The sequence below is a fragment of the Gambusia affinis genome, linkage group LG20 (assembly GCF_019740435.1).
Source record: "Gambusia affinis linkage group LG20, SWU_Gaff_1.0, whole genome shotgun sequence".
Taxonomy (NCBI): Eukaryota; Metazoa; Chordata; class Actinopteri; order Cyprinodontiformes; family Poeciliidae; genus Gambusia; species Gambusia affinis.
In genome coordinates, this window is record NC_057887.1 from 15,947,061 (window position 1) to 15,962,840 (window position 15,780).

General features: G+C 34.8%; 1 protein-coding gene across 1 annotated transcript; it reads left to right on the forward strand.

The window, feature by feature from the left end:
- The first annotated feature begins 1,655 nt into the window (after window positions 1–1,655).
- Window positions 1,656–13,352, forward strand: LOC122823485 (5-hydroxytryptamine receptor 3A-like). The gene is made up of 11 exons (XM_044103150.1): window positions 1,656–1,686; window positions 2,668–2,813; window positions 3,952–3,996; window positions 4,138–4,247; window positions 4,405–4,574; window positions 4,781–4,941; window positions 5,339–5,549; window positions 5,899–6,024; window positions 6,138–6,211; window positions 12,245–12,310; window positions 13,221–13,352. The coding sequence occupies exons 1-11, from the start codon at window positions 1,656–1,658 to the stop codon at window positions 13,350–13,352; spliced, it is 1,272 nt and encodes a 423-aa protein (XP_043959085.1).
- The last annotated feature ends 2,428 nt before the right edge of the window (window positions 13,353–15,780 follow it).

A 15,780-nucleotide genomic window follows, 5' to 3' on the forward strand; every position in this document is an offset into this window, starting at 1 on the left:
AAACGTTACTATGTGTGTCTCTTTTTAAATAAATACACAAAGTGTTTAAGAAACTGATGGGACATTCTAATGTCACAAACACCATTTTATGATCTTGCATGTTGTGCTATGAGATAAACATCCATTTCATCTGTCTTGGTAAATTAAAATCTTTATGGTTTATCCAGAGCATTTAAGCCTATTCCTAAATCTGTTCTATTTGTTACATATTGTGCTAAAATGTACCAGAAATTTGTAAACTGTTAAACTGAATAAATGGCTGAGAAATCTATTATAGCATGTTGAAATGTGTGCTTTTACTTTGAAAGTAAAGTCTTTTTAACGATCAGAAGCTATGTGTCATGCACTTTTTTTTCAAAAGCTTTTAAATCACTGACATCTTGCATTGTGGTCTCAATACTTTGTTGCCTGTTGCTAAATGAACTTTTTATTAGTTATTTTTCCTCTAACTTCCTGGAAGAGAACCTCTTCTATTTGTCTTATCTTTTCATAAAGCATTACTCATCCCAAACCACAACGGAAATTAGTAATGCTGTTAAACAGACAGACAAAGTGCTGAGGAGGTTGGCTTTTAACACAGTGATTTTAACACATCACATCTTAAGATTACTCGAACAGGACAGAGCTCCAGACTGACCTCTCAGACAATGATTTTTACTTTAATTTGCTTCATGTTTCTCCTCACAGGTAAGATGAGATAATTTCATGCAAGTCTGAACGTCTTCAGTTGTTTGAATAAAAATCCCATAGCCTTTTTGAATATTAATTGGATGTTGTGATGATGGGATGATGTTTGTATGTTGTGACCACGATAAGTAACTGTGAGATTGGAGTGTATGAATTAATATTTCAGAGATGCTGTTACATAAGGATTTTTGACCTCCATTCATAGGTAACATTTGATTAAACTGAATACTAAATATTTTATAACTATCTTAATTGCGTGCCACGATAAATATAAAAATACATTTATAGTGCTCTAAAAAAAACAAACGGTGCACTTTTAGATAAAACTTTAAATCAGCCACAAAGATAAGTACTACTAGTTAAAAGTGCATTTCCAAAACAGCTTTTACCTTAAGATGTGGACCTTTAGGATGGGATGTCATCTATGTATTCAGATTGTTTTTGTGTGTTTGTTGCCTATCTGACCAAATATGCAACAAAATAGTTTCACTATTTTTTCTGTGGATTATTAATGTAGAAATGTCCATATTTTAATCAAACTCAGTGTCAATACAGTGATTTGTAAATTATGCCATAAAAATGAGAAATACCAAATATTTTTATAAACTTTTAGATATCTGAATGGAACCAGTTCAAAATGGATCACAAGCAGCCACAACTTGGAGCTCTGACTGTTTTTTAACACAAAATATAATGGTTGAATTTTAACACATTTAGAGCTAATAAAAAATGCAATGACAAGTCATTATAAAGACTCCTTTTGAGAAAAAAAATTGGAGACAAAGAACGTTTGTAAATCATTTTAGATTGAGTGGATATGCAAAAAAAAATGTGAAGTGTTTGTCGTCCAACACAAGGATGAATTTTAATTCATGACTGTATAAATGTGTATTCAAAAATACTCAAAAAATATGTATTCTACTTTGTTAGGCAGCTGTGTGTCAACAGATGTTTATGATGACCCACTGATGTCAAATCAGAGCTTTAAGGACGTTTCAGGTAATCCAGTTTCTGTTGATCGATCTGCTCTGATGGATATTTTTTTATTGTACAAATTACGTTCCATTATTGCTGTCTTGAAAATACTGTAAAAGTCTAACATGAAAGATAAAATCTATAACCAATTTATGCTGTGATTTTTTTTCCCCAATGACAGTTGAAAATGCAACAAATTATGTATTTACACATTTTTCAAATTCAACATCAAACCAGACATCTGATGAAAAAGGTAAACCTGATTTATTTATTTTTTTTGTAAATTATTGTGTTTAATCTAATCATGGGTTAATTTCCATTTTTAAACCCTGTAGTAGGAAATGTATCAGAGCTGCATAGCAGACAAATATCTTGTCATGTTACAATCACAGCATTCAACTGATCTTATTTCAAATTTCCATAAAAAAAACTCCATAGAGTAAATAATAATTGTGAAATGAAAGGAAATAGAATGGATTTAAATAATTTTTACAAATAAAAAAAGAGAAAATTGTCTTGTGTGTATTTATTTTGTAGAACTGCAGTAACAGCAATAGGTCTTTTAGATAAATCTTTACCAGCTTTGCACATGTGGAGACAGAAATTTCTTCCATAAATGAATGGAGGAATGAGATCTGATGAAGCAATGCTACTTTCCAGCTCACTGCTTTGACAAAAATATTTATCTTTCACTTTACAACCATGCATTAAAATCTTCTAAATAAAATACATTTGAAGTCTTAATGTGGGAATGTGCAATAAAAGGTGAAGCGGAATTGACAATTTTACAAGCACAATTTTTTTCAAACTCTCTTACTGTTTTAACAAAACTTGTGAATTCTCGGTTGAGAGTTTTTCAATTGCCAAGCGACAATGAGGAACCATAACAACACAATAAGACTTTGTGCTTTGACATTTTACACATGAAGCATTACATGGTGGCTTGATTGCATTTTGTGATTCTACCGTTTTTCTCTTATCATAAAGTTTTTATTCTGTTTGCAGCAACCACCTGCAGTTATCAGGATGTTCTTGATCACCTGCATCTGTCCAAAGCTAATGAAACTTTCATCATGAGCAGACCTGTTAAAGATCATACAAATAAAACAGTCTTATACCTTGAAATGACGGTCTATGCCATCCTGGATGTGGTAAGCCATACTGTTCTCTTTTTGATTGTTTTTCTTATTTATTTTTTTTACGTTTGACAGTGTTCTTTTGATTTTTGTTGGGGATTTTGAATTTCTGAGTTTGTTTGTTTTTTTTTCTTTTACTTTGATTCTCATGTTAAATCATAATATATTGCTAAATGATATATATATTTTTGTTAGATTCTGTTTTACTATAGCAATTGCCATCTCTGTAAGGAATCTGTTTTATTTCATCATAATTGCCAAGTGGTTGCTCTTGAAAAGCAATACTCTTACAAAAAAATCCCATGAAAATCACGTTTTCACATGTGATCACATGTGGTTCCCATTTTTCACATGTGGTTCACATAATCCACCAAAATAATCACGTTTAATATTTCAGAGATGCTGTTACATCTCTGAACAGCATCTCTGTTTGAATACATTATATAGTGTTATTTAGCTCCAATAATATGCAGTGTTTGCACGTCACCACATGTGATTTACATGTGAAAATTTGTAAATCGCATGTGGAACTGTGTGATTCACATGTGAATCACATGTGATTTCACCATGAAACGTTACATGTGTTTTCACATTTGATTCACATCTTTCACACATCATTTACATGAAAAAGTTGTGTGAACTACATGTGTGGTTTTGCTGTGGTCACATGAGAACATTTTCATGGGATTTTTTTGTAAGGGTAATTTCAGCAGTTTGTTGGTCCAGAGCATACAAGTGTGTGTTAAAACAATGTCAAGTCGGAAAGACATTATGGTGGAGAGCCAAATGTCCATCAGTCTGGGAAATAAAATGAGACATTAGACATTTTTAGCAATAATTTGCCATACCATGTCTGATAATTAAACACAGCAAATCAGCCCAAATATCTTAAAGTAACTGCTCAAGACGGTAATGCCTGCTTCACGTTAGTGCTGCTAAAAGTTACAGCTATAGAATCACAGGATGTAGTTTTACTTTAGGCTTACTATTTTTTCCATGGCTGTAAACTGGAGCTGCAGTTATGAAAGACTGGCATAAAAGTTAAAGTACATAAAGTAAAAGATTCACAAGTTTCATTACTCTGTTCATACCTATACTTGTATTAATTGTCATTTCAAACTGAAATATATAAAGTTTATTTCTTTATGTACAGAAAGAGACAGATCAGACATTCATTTCATATGTTTGGATTTACATGGTGAGTTATCTCCAAAAAAGATGCATTTCATAAATGGCTACTTAATAAAAAAAACAATTTAATACTTTTTAAGTTGCATTTTTTATTTAACCATGCTCCATGAACTCACTCTGCTTTATTTTATTTTATTTTTCCATTCAGGAGTGGGGAAATGACTATGCTTTATGGAATAAAGATGACTTCTGTGGAATTTCAGAAATAATTGTTCCAACAGAGGTATTGTGGAAGCCAGACTTAACAATTGAAGAGATGTGAGTATATATGTAGAGTCCTGAGAGACTTAGGTTTAAAGTAAGCATTTAAATCACCCACTGGTTTCTTCTACGCTGGTGGGTGTTTTAACAACCACTCTTTTCGTAGTAAGATGGTTCAACACCCTATTGAACCATCTCACCTATTCTTTCACAGGGTAGAGAAGGACAAAGCTCCTCCAAGCCCCTTTCTCAAAATACACAGTAATGGGACGATTGAATTTAGGAACGACCAGATTGTGATCAGCGCCTGCAGGATGCATATTTACAAATTCCCTTTTGACATTCAGAAGTGCAACATCACTTTCAAGTCCTACTTGTATGCAGGTGAGTTCAATTTATCTATGTATAATTAAACTAAAGCAAAATTTTAAATTTAATCTTCAATGGTACATCAAACAAAACACACCATAACTTTCTGATTTGGAAATCTATAGAAAATTAAATCTAAAACACGTGTTGTATTGACATTGACATCTTGATGCATTGTTATAAGCCTAACTGTTGTTTTCTTTCTTTTCTGTTCATCTTAGAGAATGAATTAGAAATTTACGTAGAAAGAGATAGTTCAGTAATATCAAAGTGGTCTCGTGATATAATGGCGACAGAATTTGAGTGGGTGTTTGTCAACATGTCTGTCATCAGTTCTACAGTGAACCATTATGGATACAATCAAACCATTGTTGTTTACACTGTAAGTATGTTCTACAGACGGTGATCTCTCTATATTTTCTATTGTCTTAGTTTTGTTGAGCAAAGTTGTGTTGGTTGTTTTCCAGTGCACTTACTGCTGCTAAAGCTACTGTTGTTGCTAACATTTGCATTACTACTGTTTATGATGTATACTGTACAAATAATTTTGAAGTACTACAATTAAGTGGATGATAAAGAATTTACTGCTCATCTCTGCAGCTTGGCTCAGCAAATTTACCCTTCATTTTTGGTATATTCATAAACTTCAGAGCTATATTCTTTTTTGCATAAAGCTTTAAGCATGCTTAATTTACTTACAAAAAGATGCCAATATTGCCGATTCTTAAATCAAAAAACAAGTATTTCAAACCATCTCTCACATCTCACATGTTTTACAGGTGGAAATGAAGAGAAAATCTGTCCTCCACTTTGCTAGCTTTGTGCTGCCTATCCTCTTCTTCTTGTGTCTGGATTTTTTCTCCCTCCTCCTGTCACATGGTGGAGGGGAGAAGATCGGCTTCAAGACCACTGTGCTGCTGGCCGTCACTGTGATGCAACTTATTCTCATCGAGATCCTACCTTTTACATCAAGCAAAATTCCCCTTATAGGTAAAAATATATATATATATATATATGGAACTTTCCCCAAGATAACATTTATATGTGTAACTTATGCTGTTTAGAGAGTTTAGCAAAGATGGTGGACAAGAACACAAACAGGAAGCAGGTACAGTAAGTACCAAAAAGGTAAAAATCAACTTAAACTTTTAAAATAGTGTTTGAATGGAATGGAAAGACAGGAAATAAGAACATAGTACCTAATAAAAGAGAAAGGTTAACAATAGTAGAAGGTTTGACTAATTTTGGTTAGCAGCAAGTAAACAGGGTCCCACTATTTTGACAAAGAGCAGAATATACTGAACCAGTGTTTTATTAATGTGTTGTTGGTTTCTCTTAGTGGTGTTCATAATTGGGATTTTTGGACTAATGTTGCTCAGCCTCCTGGAGACTATTGTGGTGAACAATCTGATACAGAAGGACTCAGAGTCCCAGGACAACGCCCAAAGTTTGAATGAAGAGCATGGTAAAGATGAACATCTATTAATCTAAACACAGTTTATCGTTCTATGATTTAATTATATGGCTGTACTGCATTTAAAACTATGTACACTTATTTGTCTTGATTTTTTTTTTCAGAGATAAAGAAATGCTGTCATTGTGCATCCAAATTTGATGAAACTGCTGATCAATACTCATCTATTGACAAAGAGGTTAGTGTTGCAGCTTACAATACAACATTTAACTCAGATTGAACAAGAAAAATCGATTTGAGTTTGACAAAAAGTATTACTGTTGATGTGTTTATGGGATTTAGCTTATCAATCAATATTTATATTTAGATATAAATATTGAAACTGGTGCCTATGTCCAGAAATCATTGGGTGAGAGGCGGTATGCACTCTGGTTAGAGCAACATTGAGACACAAGACAAATCACCATGCATACACACACTCACACCTAAGGAGAATTTAGAAAGCCCAATTAACCTAACAATCATGCAAAGCAACCACGTTATAAAAAATGCTTCACTGTGCTCTCTCAACAAACATGAAGAGAAAGCACCCTGCATTTTTTTAGTTTTAGACTAAACATTTAGTTAGGTTTATATAAATTGACTAAATAAAGTCAATTTATAGTTACCGGTATATATTTATCCACAACTGGAAAATACATAAGATAAATTCTGCATTTTTCAAGATCACGTTGGAAACCTGCAACTAAAAAGCTAAAAGCAGAAATAAATGATTTAACAAAACAATAAATTGCTTATTTATGGAATATATGCTATAACACAGTAGAAACGTTCTCAAAGGAGCTTGAATTGGAGAATTTTGGATATACAACTCTGGGAAAAATTAAGACACCACTGCACTGAACCCCATTGAAAACCTCCTGGTTATTCCACCAAATATTGATTTCTGAACTCTTCCTGAGTTAAAGCATTAGTATTGTTTCTAAATGAATATGAATTTGTTTTCTTTGCATTATTTGAGGTCTAAAAGCACTAAACCCTTTTGGTTACTTTGACCATTTCTCATTTTCTGCAAATAAATACAAACATTCTTGCTTTGAATTTCAGAGACATGTTGTCAGTAGTGTTCATTTTATTAATTGTTCATTTTATTCAAATATATACCTATAAAAAGTTAAATCAGAGAAACTGATTTTTTTAAGCTTTTCCAGAGATGTGTATGTCACTGTTTATTGTTAAAATGAATGTAGTTAAACTTGTCCACCGACTGAATCACTCTTGCAGGGAAGCCACGACCTACTGACTGAGGTATTCCTGGCTGTGGAAAAGGTCTCTGGTGAACTGCAGAGAATGAAAAGATCTGTGACATTCCTGAGCAACAAAATGGAGCAAAAGCCCAGCTATTGGGCAGGAATTGCAAAAAAAATTGACAAGATGTTTACATATTTTTATATAACAACTGTGTTTGTGTTTTTATTTGGTATCTTCACTGTGTGGCTCTTATAATCAGAAAAATAGAGGAAAGCTCTTAAACATGTTCACATTGGTGTTGTATAACGTAAGTGAGAATTTGGGTGCAATTTTTCAAACAGTCAGTCACTCCTGTTGCTTTTAACTTGATAAATTTGATGAAGAGCATTTTCTTTTATTGCTGGTTGTCATGTTGATGTGCCCTTTGCTTGATAGCAGCAGTTAAAAAAGTTCATGGAGGATAAGAGGAGTCTGACAATGTTCAAAACTGTATTAATGCAATGTCTTTGAATTAGTTTCTAGACTAATAAGGCATTGGATCACTCCTGTTACATTATCAGGTAATCTGCAGGATCCTTTTGTCTGCCGTACTGAAGCGCCAGGCTTAGATGCAGGACATATTATTTCAAACTGTAGAGGGAAATTTGATGTGATACGTCTTAATTCAAATCAACTTAAACTGTGGTTATGCATGCAGCAATAAATAAATAAACATTATTTAATTTCCCTTTGGGATCAGCAAAGTATTTTTGACTTCTAGAATCTCAAGAAACCTTTACAAATATGTCAGATTCATACACAGTTACAGTCTATGTTTCATTTAGCACATATTCAGCTAAAAACAGTCTGATTCAATAAAATACATTATATAGTGTTATTTAGCTCCAATAATATGCAGTGACATTGGATGCTGATTGTTTCAACAGTATGATCAAGGACAGTTAATTATATAATGCCAGTTAGAAAAAAAGTAATGATCTAAAGAGTCACTTTCATCAAGTTAATGACTTTACAGCAATCCCTCCACCAGTGCAAGTGGTGACAGTGGAGAAGAACCAGTTCCTCCAGCAGGGAATTTGCTGCAGCTGGCTGGGTTTTAAGAGGACAGACTGAAAAAACACACATAGAAGCATCAGTCCAGAACTATCTGTGTTAAAGAAATCCAGAGCAGGCAGTTATAGCTCTGCAGATGTACTTAGATGTATTTAATTGTGTTTTAAAGCAACACAATTGTGCATATATAACTTACCACGTATCATTTTGAAAGTTATCCTGTATGAAAATACCAATATTTTAATCTACCCATTTCTTATTACATTTTAAAAAATATTTTAATCAGAATTTCTATAAATTAAACATCTACTTAAGCAATTAGATCATATAAAAAGTCCAGATATGTTGTGGTAACTGTTTAGCCAACTCATAATAAAATACATGTGTATAAAATAAATGACGCCATGATTCAGTTTAAGCCATGAATGTGAATTTAGTTTATGACCGTGAAAGAGCAATGAAGAATAAATAAGCAGGCAGACAAAAATATATCAATATATATAAATAAAAGTTTGTTGCAAATGTGTAAATTTTTTAATTTGAAGAGAATGTCGTCTGATCTAAGATAACTGAGTGGTAAAATCAATAAATAAAGGTTCATTCTCAAATGTTTGATTTAACACTGGAGTTTTCATTTGAGCAGTTTTGTTTAGTTATACTGAGCTGACAAAAAAAAAAAAAAAAAACTGGACTTGAACTTAACTTAGCTTAAAAATTTTGTACTCCGAATAGAAAAGAGCAACGTTTCACAGGTATCAAAACTCAAATAAATGAATATTTGCAAAAAATAAATAAATAATGCAATGTTGGTCTTTGAAAAATTGTATAATGATATTTCAAACATTTTGAAAATTGCTTTCATAAATGTTACACACTCTGACAGTTTGATATGTTTTCTTTATTATTGGTTATAAATTAATATAGAAGCTGCTGTTTTACATTAAGTTAAATTAACATGGTTAAGATTTGTAAATGCTTCAACAAGTACTGTTTATGTAGAATGAAACCTGTAAGCAAATATACATATATATACATACATACATATACATATATGTATACATACATGCTAGAAAAGTTCAGATTTCTCATGTTGCAAAAACATTTCAATTTATGTACTGTACTAATTACAAGAAATAAAGGCTTGAAATGTTTCACTGTAATGAATCTGAGTTTCAGTTTCTATAATTAATGACAAAAAACTTCTAATATTTTCAATATATTTTAATTTTGTATCTGTATGTATCATTTACATTGTTTAGATATTTTATCATAAACAGATTATCTTACACCATCTATGTGAAATTACATTATTGTGATTAAGTTTTTAAATACAAGGTCACCACATTTGGCATGTAGACGACATTTGAATTACAAGAGAACACATTTTTGCTATTAGCAAAGCATTATCCCACACTGTTAAGCTTAATGGCTTTTCCATTCAGGGTCTTAATGCAGTTCCATTTGTTGTATACATGTTAAAACCTTTGGATGGGTTGTTAAATTGAATAAAAAGTCATGCTGTCCATTATAGCATATTAAAAGTGTTGCAGACTGAGAATGAATCTCTGCATTTGGAATAAATTGCAATGGGGTAAAATTACTAATATATTTCTGTGGTTATTTAACATCTAAATGAAAAATAATTCCAGGAATCATGTTGCTGGATAAAAGCCCTGATAGACGGTCCAATAAAACAACTGAAAGGAAATACAGAGAGGTTTTCCTTCTTTACTGCGTCTGTGAACTTTGAAGATGAATGAAAATTGGATTTTGAAATGTAGCTTTTTTTTTTTTTTTTACAAAATATACATTTGTATATTTAAGGTAAAAGTATTTTTTTTAAAAGAAGAATGAAAATTGTGTTGTCAGTTGTCATAGAAACTAAATGCAACTTTTATTCTTAAGTCATATATTGAGGGAAATTACGGTAAAGGCTCACACCACATGTTAATGTTGATCAGATCTGGAGTGAAAATTGCAAAATATCTTTAAAAAAATAAACCATATTTTTTATGTTTTTAATCCGTTTTTGTTACAAACAAGCATTTACCACTGTGGTGAATTACTGGTAAAAAGGCCTTTCCACAGAGGGCTTCTAGTTGTCTGCAAATTGGGCCATTTGGTAGGTTTCTTTCTTCTCACAAGATAAATCAACACATAAATCTACACTTTCTGAAATGAAATTAGAGCTTAGTACTTTAATAACTATTTTTGTCTTGGTTTGACATTGTTTTATGAATAGTTGCCCGAGTTTGGTGTTCCATGCTTGATTCAATGCCATCACTCTTGTTTTCGGGTCTCACTTTCAGAAATAAAAACCTGCAGCAGCAATCCTGGATTGCACTGAAAAGGAAAAGTTGTCTAGTGGATTTTGAGCCCTTTTAGCTGCACAATATAAAAAGAAAATGAAGAAAAAGAAACTTTTTGTCTTACAAGTACATTAAAAACTGTTTGATTTTGTTGAATATCGACATACCCTGTCTGTATCAACCAAATTCTGATTAATCCTACTGATACAAAGCCAACACCTGTAAAGCATTAAAGTGGCAAATTTCAGTGCCACTTTACTGGCTGCTATATTATCTGAACATGAAAATCTGTTTTGAAACAGTTAGGGCTTGGCTTAAACTGAGATTTTTCTCTCTGCCGACATCAACGTTTATTTTCTGTTAATTTTGCATATGCTCCCAAGTCTAGTTTTATGAAAAATCTCCACTTTCATTCTTCCAAAAAAAGACATCACTGTGAAAACATAAAATATTACCAAATACTTTTTGTCTAGTTTGCAGTGTAAATATTTTAGTACACTTGTAACAGGACAAAAGTTACTTGTAGGTAATGTTTAAGCAAGATATAAGATTTTCTAATGTGATTAACTTGAAAGCATCTGGTTAAGTTTTAAGTTAATTTGTATCAAACATTTCACCAACACTACATGTCAAAGTCACTTACATGACAAAAACATGAAACAACAAACAGCAGGAAACATTACATTGCGGTGGCAAAAGGCAAGAATCGATAAAGTTGGAAAACAGTACACTTAAAAATGTTCCTGTTTTTATTAATCAAAGGCAACTCTGAGCAGATTAGTTCATATCCTTCATTTTAGAACTGAATTTTACTTATTGGTAAAAGTAAAGAGGCTTTAATCCAAACACAGTTTCCCCTTCTACTTTACAGGTACTGTTTTGTGTTGGTTTGTCACTCAAAATGCTCGTACAGAATACTGTAAAAAAAAAATATTAATTAATAAAAAAAAATAAAATCAGGGGATCTGAATACATTTAAAATAAAATTGAGTTTCATTGGGTCCATTCAGAAACCACTACTATTTCTGCAGGATACCAGCATCCAACACACAGAGGGGCCACTGACATTGAAGATGTTTTTAGATGAACTGAGGGAGATGAAGAAAATGATTACTCTTCTCAACACCGATAAGCAGGAAGAAAAAAAGAGGGGCTACTAGACCAAACTGGCTGAAAGAATCCACAAGATTTTTGCAATATGCAACGTTATATCCATCATTGTATTTTTACCCATAATATTTTCATTGTGGACAGGAGATGAAGTTGTAATTTGCTAGTTAACAAACACTTCCAGGTTAGATAAACATATAGAGATTGCTTTGCCTCTCTTTTATTAAATGAAACACATTTCACAAACTGAAGATTTATACGTATAAAAAAAAAAAAAGGTGCAAACAATGCAGCTTAATCAGATTGTGTCTATATTTAGCATATCATAAGTCAGTGTGTTAGAAACAAAACTTTGTTTTCTCACTTATTTTTCTCTCCTTAGAAGCTACACCTCATCTGGAGTTCTGATTAGCTGTGGTTGCTTCCTGGAAAAGGGCATTGGCTGACATGATGCTGCCATCACCTAACTGTTCTCCCCCTCCTTTTCATTTCCACAAACATGGAAAGTTCTCCTGGATCAATTGACCTGTTGTTGTGCCTCTGCTCAGTCTTCTCTCACCTCCAGTCAGTCATGGCAGATGGCTGCTGGTACTGAGCCCGGTTGTGGTTCTGCTGTAGGTTTCTTCCTAGTAGAGGGTAGTTCTTCTTCTCCAATGTGGCAACATGCATGCTCTGTATGAAGGCTTGCTGTAAAGTCAACAACTCAACACAAGTGATTTGCTGTCGCCCCCTGCTGGTCAGATTTAGTGAATGCCGCAAGTAATGACTCCATACAATCTGCTGGGTTTTGTTTGGTGCAAACTTTTTAAACAATTTCATAATTAACTGAACCCAATGAATCAGTAAACTTTGATCAATAGTAATCTGACTAAATTGAAATGACTTTTCATAATGCCTCAACAACAATATTGTTGTGAATTAACCTTGTAATCATAAGCTTTTAACGTTTTGGTATCTATTTTGGGGTTTTTAAATGTTTTGGTATCTATTTTGGGGTTTTTAATGTTTTGGTATCTATTTTGGGGGTTTTAATGTTTTGGTATCTATTTTGGGGTTTTTAATGTTTTGGTATCTATTTTGGGGTTTTTAATGTTTTGGTATCTATTTGGGGATTTTAAATGTTTTGGTATCTATTTTGGGGTTTTTAATGTTTTGGTATCTATTTGGGGATTTTAAATGTTTTGGTATCTATTTTGGGGTTTTGAACTTTCTTGTATTGGTTTTTGAGGTTTTATATATTTATATTGTTTATTGGTGGGGCTCATTTGTTAGTTTGAAAGTTACATTTTATATATTGCTAATTCACAACAAATGTCATCTCAAAGCACTTTGAAATAATTTTAGTTCAATCACATGTACTCCAATTGCTAGTACAATAAGCTTGACTGATTATTAAAGTAGTTTAAAAAGTTTGTACCAAACAAAACCCAGCAGATTGTATGAAGTCATTACTTACGGCATTCACTAAATCTGACCAGCAGGGGGCGACAGCAAATCACTTGTGTTGAGTTGTTGACTTTACAGCAAGCCTTCAAACAGAGCATGCATGTTGCCACACTGGAGAAGAAGAACTCCCCTCTACAAGGAAGAAACCTACAGCAGAACCAGAGACGGGCTCAGTACCAGCAGCCATCTGCCATGACTGACCTGAGGTGAAAGAAGACTGAGCAGAGACACAACAACAGGTCACTTGATCCAGGAGAACTTTCCATGTTTGTGGAAATGAAAAAGAGACGGAGAACGGTTAGGTGATTAAAGCATCATGTCAGCCAATGCCCTTTTCCAGGAAGAAATCACAGCCAATCAGAACACCAGATCAAGTGTAGGATCCATGGAAAGAAAAACTGAGAAATCAAAAACAGTTGAAATAAATAATGTAATGGACATAGAAAATGACAAACAGCAGCATAAATACAGACAGATCACAATAAACCAGTCTAAGCCTTTTCATAATCAATTCCATAACCATGGCAATGCTAAATGATGCAAGAGCACATTTTCAATAAATCAATAAACATTAAATTCTAACATTTGACACTGAAATTGGAAGACATTTTAAATACCTAAAATTAAAAAAAAAAAATTATGAAGTGTCTAAACAAAATCGCTCAATTAAAAGAAAGAAAATAAACAATGTCCAGATGAAGCCAAAGTACCAGACTGAAGTCTTAAAAAGAAGAAAAAAAATAATAAGAAACTGAAGTCATTTTGATAAATGTTTTAAGTTCAGCCATTTTCCTCTGTGGGCCGATGGGGGTGAGCTGCGATGAAGGGCGAAATCCAAGAAAAAAAAACAAGATGATCCAGGAGGGTTTCTGAAGGACAGCAGAACAGGTGCAGGTATAAGGTAAAACCCTTAACTCGGAAAGAAATTGTCACTTTTCAAAAGCAACAGAAAAATACCTGCAGCATTTCTTGAGAAAGACTACTGAACCTGATGGTGGGTCACTAAGGTCATCCATCAGCAGGGAGATGAATGGGGCGATGAGGGCCTTTTCCGGTCGTCGTCGGGGCGATGAGGGCCTTTTCCGGTCGTCGTCGGGGCGATGAGGGCCTTTTCCGGTCGTCGTCGGGGCGATGAGGGCCTTTTCCGGTCGTCGTCGGGGCGATGAGGGCCTTTTCCGGTCGTCGTCGGGGCGATGAGGGCCTTTTCCGGTCGTCGTCGGGGCGATGAGGGCCTTTTCCGGTCGTCGTCGGGGCGATGAGGGCCTTTTCCGTCAGTCAACTGGGGTCCAATGAAGGATGAAATCAGAGACGAAAAACCAGATGATCCAGGAGGAATCCTGAAAGACCGAAAGACAATAAGACGGGTGCAGGTTTAAGGTCAAATGCTTTAACAACTCATCACTTTTCAAAAACTCAAAAGACCTCTTAAATAACAGCAAAATACCTGCAGCATTTGTTAAGGAAGGCTTCTGAGCCCAATGGTAAGGTCAATCCGGTCATCGTTCAGCAGTGGGGGTGATGAAGGCCTTTTCCACATGTCATTTTTGGGAGCAGTTGGGGAGGAGGTGGGTCACTTGAGGACCCCCCCAACCTCCAAGAGTCGTTGGTCTTGCAAGTTTTTGTCATCACTGCAATGTTATTTTTATTGCTACCTTCTTAGTAATATTTATAATGGATTCCATACACATATTTGAAGAATAAGTTTAGTCGGTTAGTTACTAACCCCCTTGCCCGTCGGGAGGGTTCGTTTTCACACAAACCCGACCGAAGGGCAACGCTAACCCCCTTGCCCGTCGGGAGGGTTCGTTTTCACACAAACCCCACCGAAGGGCAACGCTAACCCCCTTGCCCGTCGGGAGGGTTCGTTTTCACACAAACCCCACCGAAGGGCAACGCTAACCCCCTTGCCCGTCGGGAGGGTTCGTTTTCACACAAACCCGACCGAAGAGCTAACCCCTTGCCCGTCGGGAGGTTCGTTTCACACAAACCCGACCGAAGGCAAAGCTAACCCCTTGCCCGCCGAGAGGTTCGCAAGGGCAACGCTTAACCCCTTGTTCGCCGGGAGGGTTCGTGCATTACACAAAACCCCAATCAAGGGCAACGCTTAACCCCTGTTCGCCGGGAGGGTTCGTTTTCACACAAACCCGACCGAAGGGCAACGCTAACCCCTTGCCCGTCGGTATGGTTCGTTTTCACACAAAACCAACTGAAGAGCAGCACATACCTTGCCCGTCGGAGCGGTTGGTTTTCACACAAAACCAATTGAAGAGCAACACATACCTTGCCTGTTGGGAGAGTTCCTTTTCACACAAACCCGACCAAAGAGCAATGCTAACACCTTTCCCGTTGGGAGGGTTTGCTTTCACGCAAACCCGACCGAAAAGTAACTCAAGCCCTTTACACTTCGGATAGGCTTGCTTTCACACCTTTACCCTTTTATAACCCAGATCAGAACTACCATTCCAATATCCTAACCTGTTTTTCTTGCATGGAGTATTGTGTATGGAATGGCTTGATCCCTTCATTGTTCTCGCTTGCTACCAAATTCCTTGAACTCATACGATGACTTCATAGTCTTGAGGAGTGGCTACTCGAAGTAGCAAACCACATATCCTGGCATTAGATTCACATTCCTTAC

What these genes read in the sequence shown, in the direction of transcription:
- LOC122823485 (XM_044103150.1), top strand. Translation starts at nt 1,656, where the DNA reads ATGTCAAATCAGAGCTTTAAGGACGTTTCAG. An exon ending in CATATGTTTGGATTTACATG is followed by an intron (nt 3,997 to 4,137) that starts GTGAGTTATCTC and finishes TTTTCCATTCAG; the next exon opens with GAGTGGGGAAATGACTATGC. An exon ending in ACTCATCTATTGACAAAGAG is followed by an intron (nt 6,212 to 12,244) that starts GTTAGTGTTGCA and finishes GCCTCTGCTCAG; the next exon opens with TCTTCTCTCACCTCCAGTCA.